General features: G+C 41.7%; 1 protein-coding gene across 3 annotated transcripts in view; it reads left to right on the plus strand.

Moving 5' to 3' along the window:
• SMARCA2 (SWI/SNF related, matrix associated, actin dependent regulator of chromatin, subfamily a, member 2) overlaps nt 1-17499 on the plus strand; it is a 187577-nt gene that overhangs the window by 26211 nt on the left and 143867 nt on the right. For 2 of the 3 annotated variants that reach the window (XM_030566024.1, XM_030566025.1), the window contains exons 4-6: nt 8507-8836; nt 10336-10443; nt 13023-13272. In XM_030566024.1, the coding sequence (XP_030421884.1) occupies nt 8507-8836; nt 10336-10443; nt 13023-13272 (688 nt within the window). The remainder of the gene's footprint in view (nt 1-8506; nt 8837-10335; nt 10444-13022; nt 13273-17499) is intronic. The other variant, XM_030566026.1, reaches the window with a different exon arrangement.

Consider the following 17499-nt stretch of genomic DNA (forward strand, 5'->3'; position numbering starts at 1 on the left):
GTGCTATGCATGTGGTCCAACTAAAATGATCATAGTGGTCCCTTCTGGCCTTAAAATCTATAACTATAAACTGGGAGTGTAAGGCATAGGCATATACCATATGTTTTAGTTTTTGAAAATGAAAAATAAATAGATTTTATCCAGTGTTTCTCCTCTCCGACAATTACTGTATTTGTTGAGTGTCAACAGTCACAAACACGTAAGATGTGGTCCTTACCCCAAGGAGTTTAAAATCAAATATCAAACAGACCATTTATTTCAAACTAGACTAGTTTAAACGTCCAAATGTCAAGTAATACAGGGGATTTATTTTTAAAAAAATGTATTTTGTTAGTTGAAAAGTTTCAGAAAATATGACAATGGGAGATGCAGAGAGGGTCAGAATTTCAAAAATGGATATATAATTCTGCACTGAATTATAGTATGCAATTGGTAGAATTGTGTAAGTAAATTAGGTATATACAGATGCAGGAGGACAGTTAGGCCTGGTCTCCACAGAGGGGTGAGAGGGGGGAATTGATCTAAGATACGCAACTTCATCTACGAGAATAGCGTAGCCGAAGTCGATGAATCTTAGATCGAGTTAAAATTACGTACTTTGCGTCCTCGCGGTGCTGGATCGATGGCTGCAGCTCCCCCGTCGACTTTGCATCCGCCTCTCGCACTGCTGGAGTTCAGCAGTCGAGGGGAGAGCGATCAGGGATCGATTTATCGTGTCTGCACTACATGTGATAAATCAATCCCTGATAGATGATCGCTACCTGCCAATCTGGTGGGTAGCGTAGATGTACCCTTAGAAACATAACAGGTTGCTTGCATATGCAGTTGTGGCAATTATATACCTAATGCAAGCATGTAATTGCACGCAAGGTCTTGAAAGAAAGTCCGGAGTATTTATTGGCCAGTAAGATTATTTTCAAGGCAGCTCGGTACAGTATCATGAGAGGAACATTTCTTGGAATAGGAAACAAGGAAAACTGCCTTTTTTGCATATTTTTGATGAGCAAATCAAAACCATTCTCAAAAGCTAAATCTGCATTTACTTTGTCATCCTGCTGATAAATGTCTATCCACTGTCTCAAAGGCATTTGCTCTTCTGGGGGTTTTTAAACTAAAGATAATTACAAAAATAAGTTATGCAGCTTCATATTTAGCTTCTGTTTTTCCTTAGATTTAGTGGAATGCTAGTCATGCAGAAAGAATCTCTCACTAGCTGAGACAGACTGTCACATTTTTAATGCAGTCATACTGCAACAGGATGATTTTATAAAAATCTGACATTAATTTGATGGGAAGAAGACTCTTGAATTGGTTTCTCTTTCCCCTACAGTTCCCCCTTCCTCTCTTGCTATCAGAAGTTAAGTTTGTTTCCTAAGGGTACGTCTACAGTACGAAATTAATTCGAATTTATTTTATTCGAATTTCCAAAAGCAATTTTATACATTTGGTGTTGTATGTCCCCACTAAAGCATGTGAATTCAGTGGAGTGCGTCCACAGTACCGAGGCTAGCATCAAATGTTGGAGTGATGCACTGTGGTAGGTATCCCATAGTTCCTACAGTTTCTGCCGCCCATTGGAATTGTGGGTTAAGCTCCCAGTGCATGACGGGGCAAAAACATTCTCGCAGGTGTTTCTGAGTGTGTGCTGTCACTAGCTCCTCCTGTGAAAGCTACGGCAGATGCCATACTACCAGCAGACGTTGCAGCACGGTGCACCACCTGTCTCCTGGTACTATGAATCCACCTCGCATGTCCTCTCGTCTTTCTGTCTAACTCTTTCATCTAACCATTTCCCATCTTTTTTCGGCTACCATGAACAGCCGCGCAGCTTCCGCTGCTTTTTCCATGTTGTCTGTCCTGAGCTCCCGTGGAAGCTACAGAAGGCAACAATTCCCTGCTGTTTTTCAGCCGTCATGAACAGAGCCGCACAGCTTCCACCGCAAACTCTGCTCACGTTTCCGCCGCAAACTCTGCTCTCCCGCTCTTGCAGATCTAATGAGCTTCCTGACTCCATGAAAGCTACAGAAGACAACTATTTACTGCCTTTTATCGGCCATCTTGAACCGAACAGCTCATTTTGTGCCCTTTTTCCAGGATTACCTGTGCAGGCTCCATAGCATGGCAAGCATGGAGTCCACTCGGATCTCCACTGCAGTTTTGACCATTGTAAATACCTCACACATTATCCAGCACTATGTGCAGTACCTGCAAATCCGGGCGAGGAAGCGATGACAACGCAATTATTATATTGATGAGGAGATGGACACAGACATTCCTAGAAGCACGGCATGTGGCAATTGGGAGATCATGGTGGCATTGGGCCTGGTTCATGTCGTGGAATGCCAAATCAGCCTGGGAAACAAGCAAAGACTGGTGGGACCGCATAGTGTTGCAGGTCTGGGATGATTCCCAGTGGCTGCAAAACTTTCGTATGCGTAGGGCCACTTTCATGGAACTTTGTGACTTGCTGTCCCCTGCCCTGAAACGCAAAGACACCAAAACGAGAGCAGCCCTCACAGTTGAGAAGCGAGTGGCCATAGCACTGTGGAAGCTTGCAACACTACAGGTCAGCCAGGAATCAGTTTTGAGTGGGCAAATCTACTGTGGGGGCTGCAGTGCTGCAAGTAGCCAAAGCAATCACTGAGCTGCTGCTACCAAAGGTAGTGACTCTGGGAAATGTGCAGGTCATAGTGAATGGCTTTAATGCGCTGGGGTTCCCAAACTGCAACGGGGCAATAGACGGGATGCATATCCCTATCTTGGCCCTGGCACACCGGGGCGGCCAAAACATAAATCGCAAGGGTTACTTTTCCATGGTGCTGCAAGCACTGCTGGATCACAAGGAACGTTTCACCAACATCAACGTGGGATGGCTGGGAAAGGTGCATGTCCCCATGTGTCTGACAAAGTGGGTGTTCTGGGAAAGGTGCATGACAATGAGAGCCTGTACCTCCCGTTCGGACCATGCTGGAGCTTGTCTGCGAATCCAGGACTGTGTGATCTCTTGTAATGGTGGACTCTGCATGGTCGTCTGTGATAGTGGACTGTGCTGACGGTCACCTGTGCTGATGGTGACCAAACAGGAAATGAAATTGAAAAGTTCTCGGGGCTTTTCCTGCCTACCTGGCTAGTGCATCGGAGTTGAAAGCGTTGTCCAGAGTGGTCACAAGGGAGCATTCTGGGATAGCTCCCGGAGGCCATTAACGTTGAATTGCGTCCACAATACGTTTAACTTGGGATTGTGATCTCAACTTAAGCGCTACTCCACTTGCCAAGGTGGAGTACAGAAATCGATTTAAAGAGCCCTTTAAATCGAAAAAGCCAGTTTGGTCATATGGACGGAATCATTTTTTTTTCTAATTATTCGGCTAATTCCGAAATAACAGACTAGTGTAGACCAGGCCTTAGTATCTCAAATGACTGATTTGCTCTTGAAGGTTTGAATTTACTGTGATTACATGATGCTTCTGTTTAATCTCAGTAGCTTTGTTTTTGTTCTATTTAACTTATTAATATAACAGGGAAAATAAATTTCTCTTGCTTCATATTAAATGAAATTATATAAACAGCAACATTTAACTGAATTTAGACTGCATTAGCAACAACATTCAGCACAGTATGTTAATGTAAGCAGACAGTATTCATATTAGCATTAGATGCCCTGGATTTTGCTGCAGATTGTTAAACTGCTAAGCAGAGCTATGTGAAGAATCAAAATTAAGTCATCCCAATCCTACCTCTTCTCCATCCCTTCTCCCTCAGGAGTTGGGGAAACCTGAAGACAACCAGAGGACTCAAATAGTTGTGGTTTTTTGATAGGAGAGAAATCAAAAGGCTTAAGAATGCGCTGAAACACACAAACTATGCATGCCTTGGATTTTGAACACAATATACAAAATTATCCTGGTGTCAGTGAAAGCTAGGCCAGTAGTAGAGAATATTTCTCAAGTGCCCTGCTCACAGCTGATTAAATAACTCAAGTGCAAACATAAGCACTGTGACACTTTTGACATTACCCAAGGTATACAAGGTGAATCACTACTGTCTGCTTATAATGCAAGGGAGCCTTGTCTCTGCATACTGGAAGGAACTTGTCCAAAGATGTCAGCTGCTGGCAATATAAGGACCCCACTCCAGACTCTGCAAGCCCCTCTCTTTCCCTGTGCAGGCTAGCAGTTTGCATACCCCAGCCCTTAGGCTCCCTAAGTGAGTCCTTGGATCAAAGGAGAGAGAAACTGTGGCTAAGTTTTACGGAGGTAGTTTTCCCTTAGAGTTCTGCTTTTGCCCTGGGGCACATTTCCCTTTCACTTGTTTGTACATCCCACTTCATTATGCTGGAGTGCCCAGCCCCTCATTTTCTGGACACCCACTCAGCACACAGATTTGCTGCCTCCATGGAAGGAGTGCCCCCCAGTTCACTAGCTTCACCTCAGTTCAACACTCTCCTTAGCATATAGCACTTAGTCATGTTTATCGTAAACCCAAAGAGAAGTTTATTTGACAGATCTTAAGATGAAAATAGAAGTATAAGGATTGGAAATATATGATTGCAGATAAATACAAAATACAGTGTAGAGCCTATACTTATTAACAAGTTCCTTTCCTGTCTAATAAGGTATTTCTCAACCGATAGTCACTCCATACAGTGCTTGTACACTCAAGAGAGCAGAGATCCACTTTTCATGACACTCATGCTGGCAGAGTATCATCTTCTTAAAGGACACCACCATGTGTCCTTCATAACGAAGGTGTTTTGTTAACTTCAGTTCGCCTTGACTTTTCCACAATTTAAGATCTTGGTCTTGGTATCTTTTGTGCTTTATAAAGGTCCAAGCTTATACATTGTCTAGACTATGAACGCTTGGCTGGAGGGGTTGGAAGAGGTCAGGTGTTCCCTCTCTTGATTGAGTTAGCTTTGATGCCCACCTCCAGCAGGTTTCTAACTATTTTACATTACATAACTCTTCAAATATTTTCTGTACATACCACAATAGCCACGACAACCAGCGAGTTCTTAGCTTTTGGCTGAGACCACATATGGCCCCCTTCAGTGAAATGCCATGAAGATGGTGATCGCAGGGGAAACATGCCCGTCTGGGCATGCCTAAGCAAGTTCCTGGGAATAGATTTGTAACTGTTTAGCCCCTGTTTGCTGCCAGCAGAGGATCGCCTAGGTCACAAACACCAAAGGGTTTTTAAGGTGCTGGGACTTATCTACATTTTTAGTCACTACATAGAATGTGCTGGTCTTTTTGTTAACCTAAATTTGGGTAGATTTAGAACAATTTACACAATTCACCAAGTTACCTGCACTTCAGAGAATACTGATATTCGCCAGCCCTAATGTTCTTAAATTAGCTACATTTTTCTTTTGTGACCCTTTTATCTCTGACATAGAGATAGGAAAAGAGCGATTAGGTCACATTATCCATCTGCCTCCCAGTGTAAGATTATCCTCTACAGTATATTTTTTCAGTCGTAGTTTTGAATGACTCACGCACTTCTACCCCTGTCCTTCAGCAGTTTCATAAGAGTCAGTGTTAGAACCAGTATCCTGACCACATTCCAGTTGGGAAAACTTTTATATGTTGCTGACCAAAAATTCTCTTTGTAACTTTAGTTCTTCATCACATGTTCTAAGCTGTTAGGTAGTATTGCTGTGCATTGTGAAACACCCGTTTTCTACCCCATGGTGGCTGCATTTCAGTGGTGGGTGAAGTGTTACTCATTCTAAGTTAACCCTTTATTTGAAGTTAATCATATTACTCCTAGATCAACACCCTCTTTTTCCCAAGCCTTGTCTACAGTGAGCTTTTTTTTTGGTAAAAGTCTGCCATTGCTGTAGCACTGATGCAGTTCCATCAGAGATGGCCATTGACGCTAGCCCTCCCATCATGGCTCAGAAGCATTTCCCTCACCATGTTATGTTGGTGACACAGTGGTAACAATGCCTAGGCCAATGTACACTAATGTGCCCACCATTGCTACAACTAGTGGAGTTGCACAGATATTAGAATGACAATGGGAAACTTTAAGAAAGAACTCAATGTAGAAACAGCCTCAGCCCATACTGAATTCTTTCCTTCCTTCGGTATTGGCACCTTTCACATATCTGCAGATATCTGTTGTATCTTTCTTTTACTTGTAATCTAGATAAGCTGTGTATTCAGTTCATCCAGACTTTCCTCAAAGTCTGTCTCTCTGGACTATTACATTTCTTTGTATTACTACATTATTGTTATTTGGATACAGGTAGGGTGCATTGATTTTAAATTGACAATTTAGATCGGCAAGCAGGAAATCATTGATTTTTTTAAATCTTGTTTTGCACATTTGTACTTTAGTGAGATTCCTAAAGAATGGTTCATTCTCATTGGTTGGTATAACCATTAAAAGAGCTTGATTTGCAACCAACTATAGCCTTAACATTATATTTGTTACTTCTTTTTGATAAGCAGCAGGATACTCTACAGCCATATGCAGTTATTTAAACAAAGTTTAATAAGCATTTATTCAGAGTCTTAGTTTTTACCTTTTTAAATGGTGAAGGAAGCTTTTTATTTACTAGAATATTTTTTTCCTCAGGGTTTATGTCAAGCTGCATTTGGATAGAAATTTGGAATTCAATTAAAATATACAATACCAGCATTTTAAATGTCTTGTGTTCTTTAAATGTGCTAATATGTAAGGGAAAAAATGAGTATAGCAAAACCTCGTTTGCATTTATAGATAACCAATTTATTAAAGGAAGGAAGTCTAGCAGTTTGACTACTTAGTGCCTCCTGAGCACCCCATCCTGGGGTCATCCCATCTTTACTTCCCTTTCATCCAGGTCCCTTTAAGAACTGTTTCCAGTGACCTTCTAAGCTCAAATCCTTTGATTCACTCTTCACCAGTTCTCCTCAGGGTGGCAAGAGAGTTTGTCAAAAATAGAACTCAGGAGTTCAAAACAAACACACTGCTCATTTTCCCTTCTTTAATTCCAGTCACAGGTTTTACCTGGCTAGGGCTCTGCAAGTGCAGCCTTGCCCCTCAGAGCTGCTTCTTCCACTAGCCTCCTATCCTGAGCTTCCCCAACTCACTGCCAGACTGCTTGCTTCTAACAGTTTCTCTACCCCTCTCCCCGGTAGCTTTCTGCTGTCTTTTATATTATTTTATATTGGAATCACCTGATTCCTCTCAGGTGGCATTTTGTAATCTGGGCTGGCTTAGCCCCAGGCATTCCAGCCCATATGCAATGCACCCTATAACACCAAGTATTAATGGTAGTTAGAGAATCAGCAAATTGTTTCTGGTCATCGTGGGCCAGATTTTGAAAGGTATTTAGGTGCCTAAAGATGCAGATAGGAGCCCAGTGGGATTTTCAAAAGTGCATAAGCAGGGTAAGTGCCTCACTCCCATGAAATCAAGCAAACTCTGCCACTCATTGTTTTACGTATGGGAAGGCTGGGGTTTAGTGGTACTTTTCCACTAAGCAAAGATGATCTGAGATGTAAACAAATAATATTTGGACAGTGCAATCGAAATTCACACTGATAAAGTCAGAGGTGGGATTAGAATACACAAGTTCTACCCCTTTTCCCTAACCCAGTGCTTTTTCTGCCAGATCTTTCACAGAGCACCAACACCTCAATTGGCTTTTTCAAAAAAAAGTTTTTGTTCAGAAATGGCTCTTACAATTTCTCCCATGTCCAGATAGTGAACAATATTGAGTATTTAGTTAATATTGGGGAGGGATAGCTCAGTGGTTTGAGTGTTGGCCTGCTAAACCAAAGGTTGTGAGTTCAATCCTTGAGGGGGCCATTTAGGGATCTGGGACAAAAATCTGTCTGGGGATTAGTCCTGCTTTGAGTAGGGCATTGGCCTAGATGATCTTCTGAGGTACCTTCCAACCCTGATATTCTATGATTCCAAACTTTAGCTATTAATTAGCATAAGGTGGCACAATTGTACTTAATTACTGAAGGGTGACTTACAAACTGTCTGTTTTTATAGCTTTATTTTGAAGATATTGTCAAGGAATGCCTAGAGTAATGGACAAGTGCTTCTTTTCAGGGGAGATATGTATACATCAAAATAAATAAACATTGTGCAATCTGCATAAACTGTATAGTAGGCAAGCTTCAAAAATCTTCCAGATGAAAATTTCCCCCACCTCTTCCGTGAGCCAGTGCCCCATCATGGTGGTCAGAGTTCCCATCCTGTTTGGAGGCACTGTGTTTAAGATGGACAGTTTGGTTTTAGATGGCTTAGCCAAAAAACATGAGGGGTTATTATTTTAAAAGAACCATGATATCTGGTGCAAGATTAAATTCTGGTAGCCTTCTGGTAGTTGTCCCAAGGAACTCCAGATCTCCATTTCTATCTTCACAAAAAATATTATCACTACAATACCTAATAAGAAAATGTGTATGATTTGGGTATTCATAAAGGTAATAGAAGTTCTGTGGCTCATAAGACTTAGTTAATTGGGAAAGTAAATTTGTGATCCTCCTAACTATTCCAGGTTATATGTCTCCTCACCCATCTCCTTTGGGAGCACCAGAACATGTGTCCAGCCCAATATCTGGAGGGGGCCCAACTCCACCCCACATGCCACCAAGTCAACCAGGACCCATGATACCAGGAGATCCACAGGTCATGAGCCAGCCCAACAGGGGTCCTTCACCTTTTAGCCCTGTCCAGCTGCACCAGCTCCGGGCTCAGATTCTAGCTTACAAAATGTTAGCTAGAGGCCAGCCTTTACCTGAAAACCTGCAACTTGCTGTTCAAGGGAAGAGGACGTTGCCTGGGATTCAACAACAACAGGCTCCTGCTAACTACAGCAGACTACCTGGTAAGTACATGTGGGCTATGAAGCGTGGGTCATATTCTGCCATCAGTTATACCAATGCAAAACTATCAGGATCGGTGGTGGTGCGTGCATGCATGTGAGGGCCAGATTGTGGCCTCAGTATGAACAACGAGCTTCAGCTTTATATAAGTTGGACTAAGAGTGGCATAAAACCACTGCATTAAAAATACACTGTAAACTTAAAATCTAGTTCATTAAAAAAAAAAAGCGGAGACAAAAGTATTTTTATATACTTCAGCTGCCCTGGGTACCCTCTACCTTTTTTGTGGTGTTAAAAAATAATCACATTTTTACTATTCTCTTTTAAGTGCTTATATTCTACCCTTACTGACAACAAAAAAACAGGAGAAATTGACTCTGTAAGGGAAACATTGAAACTGACTATATTAAGAATACTGAGAAATGACCTAAGTAAACTGAAAAATATAAATTTTTTTTCTTTTTTTCTGTCATAGTGATCTTAGATGTTACAAGCAACATAGTAGGTAAACACTTTTTAGACAGAAGCATGCTTTTTGTTTCTTAAACTGTGAACTTTTAAACACACTTACTGCAGAAAAACCCTTTGCATTTTCTGAACAGGTCTTTGCTTAAAACTCCTCAAGCTTAGGGGTGTGGATCCTTTTGTGTGTAATTCACATACAGAAACACTGTGTGGTGATGGTCCATTATCACCACCCTTCCCATCCTCATCCCCTGGAAAAAAAAGTTTATCCATCCAAGTTTATGTGCATTTTTTTCATAATAGCTGTATCCTTAAGGAAGTGACCTGTATGTATTTTTAGCTGTACATCACTTTTTGGGTTTAGAAGCCCTTACGACTTGATGATGCCTTATGAAAAAGAAAATACCAAAATTATTTAGAGACAGTTTTAGGTATCATTTATCTATTACTTTTGTGTGTCTTTCTGTTACTAGGGGCTATGAAAACTTAATCTTTGTTTTTAACAGTTAATCTCCTCCTGCTGTTTATTACCCACATTAAGAAGTTATCCTCTGTTGGTGGCGTCATAGTATCTACCAAACAGAGGATTATGATTTTAAGCAGGGAATAAGCAGCAAGAACAGATTTCAAAATATGCAAATTTTTTAAAGTTAAAGATTTCTATGAACTATCTGTGGATGAAATATGTTTGTGTTTGCCTTATGTGCTGGTCACGTAAAATTGATCCCAAATCACTTTTCTGTAGTTAAAAGTTGGGGGTTAAAATGATTCTCTTTTTCTTGTTAATAACAGTTTTAATAACACTGCTGGTCACTTTATTTCAGTGCACATGGCTTTGTCTTCTAGTCTTTTTTTTAGTAGATTTGATTTAAATGCACTTCATTACATTTATATTTCACACAGCAGAATCCACTTAAATCTGTATTTAATGCCCCAAACTGTATTTGCATATATAGACTTGTTTGGCAGAAAGTGGCGTGATTTCTGAATGCATAGAAATGCCGTGTATTTTAATACGTTTCTTTTCTCTGTCGAGTTGCAGGTATTGGGGTGCATTCAATTCCCGGTCCCCCAACTGGGCCAGGATCTGCTTCAGGAGTGCCAGGACATGCAGCTGCCATGACCCCTAAATCTTGGGCAGAAGGTAGAAGAGAGTACAACAATAATTTTGTACTACACAGTTAAGGTTAAATTGTGTTGGCAGGGCTTTGGGAGTAGGGACAGGAAAGGAAGTGGGGAGATAAAAAGGCATAAAGAAGAAATAGTGTAACCTTTACTTTGCCTCACACACAAATATCAAGGAGTGTGCTACAAATGATCAGACTGTGAATGACTTGGGCGGATGAAATTATTGTTGCTGTTAGGCGACCTGAACATGAAGCTTCTCTCTACAATCAGAATGAAATATATTAGCTGTTTGAGGGACAAGCATAAAACCTAATAAACAGGTAGTTACAGTCTGAGCATGCTTAATTGCAGAAAGCTGTTCAGACCATTTTTCTGGCTACTGTAAACAAACGTTTTCACGCAATGGGTAAAATTCGGCTTTTTAAAAAAATGTACTAAATTTTAAAGTACAAGTTAGTCTTCAAGGATTAGAGAACAATGTTACATTGTTCTGCTAAATAACCTGCTTTATAATCTGATGATCTGGGAATACATTTAAAAACTATCGTTGGGGTTTTTTTTGTCCCCACCTACTTGAAAATGGAGCAAAAGAAGCAAGGTGGTGGGCGAATGAAGAATATCAGTTTAATAGTAAATGTTCCTCTGTCTGGAACATTTTTGTTCAAAGATTAAATTTTTTTTTTTTTAATGCAGACACTGGTATGGTACAGATTTCTCCTATTAAAAAGCTCCTTATTCTGTGTCAGTACTTAAAGGGAATTACATCTTGGAGGAAATGGGGACTAAATGATGGTTCACTATCCTAAAAAGAAATGTCGTCAGATGACACTTATCGCTCTCTTTAAAAAAGAGACAAAATACTGCTGTCTGGTCAGTTGCAGCATTATGTTCCTTTGAGTGCTCCAACAAACTGAGCTCCGAAGATGAGCCATCTTCTCCAGATGGGTTTCGGGTCCTGGATCTGAAGTAAACTGATCCTGGGATTGAGGACAGATTCTGAGATTGTGTTTCATCAATTGAATTATTACATGCCAACCCCCCGCACACCTTCAAAAAATACAGCTTTATTGTTGCAGATATCTGTTGTTTTCAATGTCTCTCTCCCACATCTCCGTCAAATCAGTAACTACTCGTCCATGCACAGAGGGCCATAAACTGCAGCACTTTCCTATCTGTCTCTATTGGATGCTACTTTCATGTTAAGTGATGCATTAAACTTTTGAAATGAGGAGAGTGCTACAGTTTAGAAGAAAAATCAAGCACCCAATACTTGAAATATTTATTTACTTATATTACTATCTTAATCTGGGGTAGTGTGTGGTTTTTTTTTAAATGTAATTTTACAAGTACACCTCTACCCCAATATAACACGACCCAATAGAACACGGGTTCGCATACAACACGGTAAAGCTCTGACACTCTGCTCTGAGCAGCGTGTTAAGGGTGTCAGCCAGGCCGAGGTTGAGGGGTTTGATAAGGGACAGAGGGTCTCAGGGGCGGTCGGGGAAGAATCTGGGGGGCAGGAGCTGTGGGAGGGCACTTTTGGGGGCCCTGCAGTCTCAGAGTGGCCCAGGGGATTAGCAGGAGGCTGGGAGCAGCCCACTCTGCTTCCCTTGCCCCGACCCCAGCCGTGTCGCTTGGGGGAGGGGGCTTGGGGGAAGGGATCCCCCCCGCACTCACCAGCAGCGGCGGAAGCAGAGCAGCCCGGCCCCAGCCCGCTCCACTCTGCCAGCTCCCAGCTGCAGCACTCCACTTCCCACCACAAGTGAGTATGGGGGCGTTCTTTCCCCAACCTCCCTGCGCTCACCTACAGCGGAAGGCGGAGTGCCGTGGCTGGAAGCTGGCAGGGTGGAGTGGACTGGGGCCGGGCTGCTCCGCTTCACGCCGCTGCTGGTGAGTGCCTGTCAGGGGGCAGGGAGGGGTGGATAGGGGTCAGAGCAGTCAAGGGATAGAGGGTGGGATCCTGGGGGTGATTAGGGATGGGGGGGTCTCTGGAGGGGGCGGTCAGGGAACAAGGAACTGGGGGGAGGGCAAAGCAAGTTTGATATAACGCGGTCACACCTGTAATGCGGTGAGATTTTTTTGTCTCCTGAGGACCGCGTTATATCGGGGTAGAGGTGTATATTAAATTATTGTAAAGTACATAAAAGTGGATGTTTTAATAAAGTGAATACTGCTGACATTTTTTCTGGCAGAGCTGTGGAAAGAAGCTTGCTTTTGGTGCTAGCCAAATTCTGCTGGGTGTATTTTCATAATTGACATGGAGATAGTGCCCACATAAGAGAGCAGAGTTTGATCCTCTGCCTAGATCTACCCAGTGCTAGAAATCTCTTGCTGATACAAACTCTACACTTAAAAAAACCCCAAAGACGAAATGAAAATATAGCCTTAATAAATTGTCAGTTGCAATTGCTGTTTTTGGATTACTTTCTGTAATGTCCACTACAGTATATTCTTCCTCTGTGGGAAGTGAAACCTATCTCAGTGTTTATTTTTGTTAACTCTGAAAGTTTATCTTTGGTGCCTAGCTGCAGATTTTTATGTTCAAAATAAAGCTGCTCTGTTTTTCACATGGCCATGTTACTTGTTTTACAGGTCAAGGCCCAGATATGAATGTTGCCAGTACACCACAAAAGCTTGCTGTTCCACCTCCTAGTGGAAGGCCTTCACCTGCCCCTCCTGCAGCTCAGCCTTCTGCAGCCATGCCTGGTCCTTCTGTACCACAGCCAACACCTGGACAGCCTTCACCTATTGTCCAGCTGCAGCAAAAACAGAACCGTATCAGCCCCATCCAGAAGCCACAAGGATTGGATCCTGTTGAAATACTCCAGGAGCGTGAATACAGGTAAAGAGGGATACATGAGAGTTAAACTACACATGCTTCAGTGTTGTGTTTGTGGACACTAGCTGGTCTCTCTTGCAATTGTAGCTCATAAGGGTCATAATTAAAATAATTCGTTTGAGAGAGGCTATAGTAAAAACTAATATAGACCCATCAAACTAAAGGGTGATTCCAAAGTTTACTTTAAAGTTAAACATGTGCTAAAGTGCTTTGCTGGATCAGGACTGAAAGGACTCAGGTTATGAAACTAAAATTCTTAGACTCAACATGGAGATTATTTTAGCAAAAGTTATCAGTCACAAAAAGTATTCAGAATTATAAACAAAGGAAAAAAAGACAGCTGGAATCCAGGGGTGGGAGAGGGAGAGGTGGATCCTTAAGTGCCAAGGACTCAAGTATATCTTCTAATAAGTGGGCATTCAGCCCAAGTGATTCCAATAGAAAGGAACAAGGTTTAACACAGGGATTCTCAAAGTTTTGTATTGATGACCCCTTTCACACAGTAAGCCTCTGAGTGTGACCCCCCCTTATAAATTAAAAACACTTTTAAAAAATATTTAACACTATTGTAAATGCTGGAGTCTGGGTTGGAGGCTGACAGCTCGCAACCCTACATGTAATAACTTTGCGACCCCCTGAGGGATCACGACCCCCCCATTTGAGAACCCCTGGTTCAACAGATGAAATGTAAAATGGAAATCAGGAGGGCCAGGATGGAAGTCAAAAAACAAAAAACCAATAAAAAACAGGAAGTTTGTCGAATGGAATGTGGGTTGGCTGATCCACCAGGGAGTAAAGAGCACAAGCAAGCAAGCCAAAACGAAGATTTAAAAAAATACCAAAAATGAGGTCCTTATGTTCATATTTAGGCTCTTAAATAAAAATGTCTTGACTAAAAAGTACTGAGGATCCAGGAGTGTCTGTTATAGCATATCAACCTTCATACTTAATTATTAGTATTTAATTGTTTGTGTTACTGTAGCACCTACGAACCCCAGTCATGGACCAGGACCCAGTTGTGCTAGGTTCTGTACAAATACATAATAAAAAGTTGTCCCCTGCCCCGAGAGCTTACAATCTAAGACAAGAGACAACAGGTGCAGACAGAGCAACATACAGGGAGTACAAGGAAACAATATGGCAATATTGGTCAGCATGATAGGCAGGTGTCTTCAGGGCCTGCCTAGGGTTGAGTATAAACTTCCCCTTTGGGAAGGTGTTGGTACTACAGTTGCCCATTTATAGGCACCTTTTTTTTTACACCTCTCATACTGGTCACTGTCAGTGACAAGCTACAGACTAGATGTTCCATTTGTCCGATCTGGAATGGGAGTGCCTTTGTTCCAATTACTGAAAAGGTAAAGGCCTAAGGAAATAAAAATGGAAAGCAGGATCTAATGACGTTTGTTTTAGGAATGTGCTCAAGCTTTACAGATATCTAAGGGACGATGATTGAGATGAATCTTTATGGAATATGAAATGTTTAGCAGCAATGTGCTAGGAAAGAGGGCTAGTGAGTGGGTGAGGTGTCCACAATAAAATGATTTGGACTCTAATGTTCTGCTTAGAAGAGACCATTACAGTGTAGATAACTTCGTTTTATCTAGAGTGTCATAACTCCTCTTTTGTGATGCAGTTCCAGGATTTGCTTTATTCCAGGCTTTGTTTTCTGAGAGACACAATGATGAAATAGCCCAGTTTTGGTGGGCAAGGCTAGTGTGATTACAGTACCCTAAGCAAAACTAGAAAACAGAGCAGAGATAGGGAAGGTCTTCCCTAGGAATACCCTGCAGAGGGCAATATATCTGGCATGATTCTGCATTATTGCATCTTATCTGCCTTGAAGGTTGTTTAGAGGTACTTCAGAATGCTGTATATAAACTTGTAAAACAGAACTGCCCTGTCAACTAAGAGTTATGATGCTTCTCAAAGATCTACTTAGTATCTGTAGTACTTCGGGTAATATGACACTTGTAATGATGCTAAACAAAAAGTATCTTACTAATGATTAAGAACAAGCCTAGCGGTATACTCTGTACTGTTTTTGAAACTGTTTTTTCAGGTCCTGATCCAGCAAAACAGTCAAGCTTTTGCTTAAATTAAGTGTGCAATGAAGTACTTTGCTGGATTGAGTCCCTAGTGACTAGCATCACTTTTACCTTAACTAGGAACGGCCTTTCCTGTTTCATTGTGTAGGGTTATTGAAGTGTAACAGCATTTTCAGAAAACATATATGATATACAAAGCTTAGTACAATTTAACTTTTGTTCTTATGGAAGGGGATATAACTATGACATGAGCCAGGAATCCTATAGGCCAGTGCCACACACACTTTCATGTATCAGTGATGGTGCCCCTCAGCCTTCATCTGTAACTGCTTCTTCTCTTCGAACCCTGTTTCTTCCAGGAGCAGAGATTGCTATTTGTGCCAGATTGTATGACTTAGGGATGTATACAAATGGGGACCTACAGGAGATCACATGGCTCTTCTTATTCCTGAATTAATCCAGGATTTGAATGTGGATCTCTTAGCAGTGCATTAACAGACTGTGTTCACCTAGAGGCTAGTGTATAGCGTTCTTTGGATTCAAACCATGCCTTTAAGACTCTGGCCTGTCTTGAAGGTGCTGCATAGTCACACAACCCCAGCAACACCTCAGAGAGGTATTGTGCCTTGGGAACTCCCCAGTGTGAATGAGAAGATGTGAAAAGTGTGGCATGCATTCTTCACAGCTAGTCAACAATGTTGGCTAGTACAAGTTCGGAAGAGGGGGCCTGACCCCATTCTCTGCCTTTGGGGTGGCTGGTAGTTCTAGCTCCCCAGTTTTTAAGCTTGGAATGCAAGGAATATGACTGCGACTAGTCCTTGTGCAAGAGACAGAAGAATGTGTTGGGAACCTTGAACACCTGCTTCATCTTCCTTCTAAGGCTGCTTGGTTTGAAATACCCTCACTTTGTATCTTTTGGGTAATCTGCAAAGACATATTTTGTAGATTTTTGGAGAAGGCTGAGGGTGTGCTGCCCTGAATGAGATGGGGTTGGAAAGAATTATTTTTTTTGTAGGCGGCAGGCTGGCTGAGTTGTGTATTTTTTTTTCTTGAATGCTGCTGGGAATTTTGTTTTGTTGTAGTAAATTTGTTGGTAAATTTGATATTGTTAGATAAAGTGTATATGCTTTTTTGCACAATGGGAGCAGGACGTGACAGGTATAGTTAAGGTAGTGTAAGCATTCCCCTTCTCAGAACCCATTGTAGTTGCTGATATGTCTCTGAAATGGTCAGGTATTGAGTTTGGTCTGTGCCTGAAGTTTAAATGTTTTGTTAAACGTTTGAGTAAAAGCCAGTTCATCCATTTTTTTTTTTTTTTTTTTTTGTAATAAGAGAAAGGAAGAAGACATCAGGTACTAAAACTTAAAATTTGGCACCTAGCTCTCATTGTAGAAAAGTATCTGAATATTTCAGTGGAACATAACATAAGAACGACCATAATGGGTCAGGCCAAAGGTTCATCTAGCCCAGTATCCTGTCTTCCGACAGTGGCCAATGCCAGGTACCCCAGAGGGAATGAACAGAACAGGTAATCATCAAGTGATCCATTCCCTGTTGCCCATTCCCAGCTTCTGGAAAATAGAAGCTAGAGGCACCATCCTTGCCTGTTCTGGCTAATAGCCATTGTAGGACCTACCTAATTCTTTTTTTGAATCCTGTTATAGTCTTGGCCTTCACAGCAGCCTCTGATAAGGCGTTCTACAAGTTGACTGTGAGGAAATACTTCCTTTTATTTGTTTTAAACCTACAGCCTTTTAATTTCTTGTTATTAGAAGGAGTAAATACCCCTTCCTTATTTCCTTTCTCCACACCAATCATGTTTTTATAGACTTCTATCATATCCCCCTTAATCATCTTGTTTCTGTTACCTCTGTTCCCCTAAGAACCAACCCAGGGTCACACTAGTATTAGTTTTATTACAATGCCGCTGTTAGGTCAGATAGAGAAGAGATGGAGCTTATTCATACATGCACATATTCACTGCATTCATACCCTCATGCACCCACACACTTACACAGGCGGAGAGTTACTGGAAACAGCATGGAGGCCGAAAAGCCAAAGCGTGGTAGATCTGGTGTGTCTGCCTGCGGTCACGAATCCAGGTTGCTGAGCAAGTCAAGGAGCAGCCACTTGTGTGCGTGGCTGCTTCCTTTTATTTTGGAACTGGGCGCTCCTGTCACAT

The sequence above is a fragment of the Gopherus evgoodei genome, chromosome 6 (genome assembly GCF_007399415.2).
Source record: "Gopherus evgoodei ecotype Sinaloan lineage chromosome 6, rGopEvg1_v1.p, whole genome shotgun sequence".
Taxonomy (NCBI): Eukaryota; Metazoa; Chordata; order Testudines; family Testudinidae; genus Gopherus; species Gopherus evgoodei.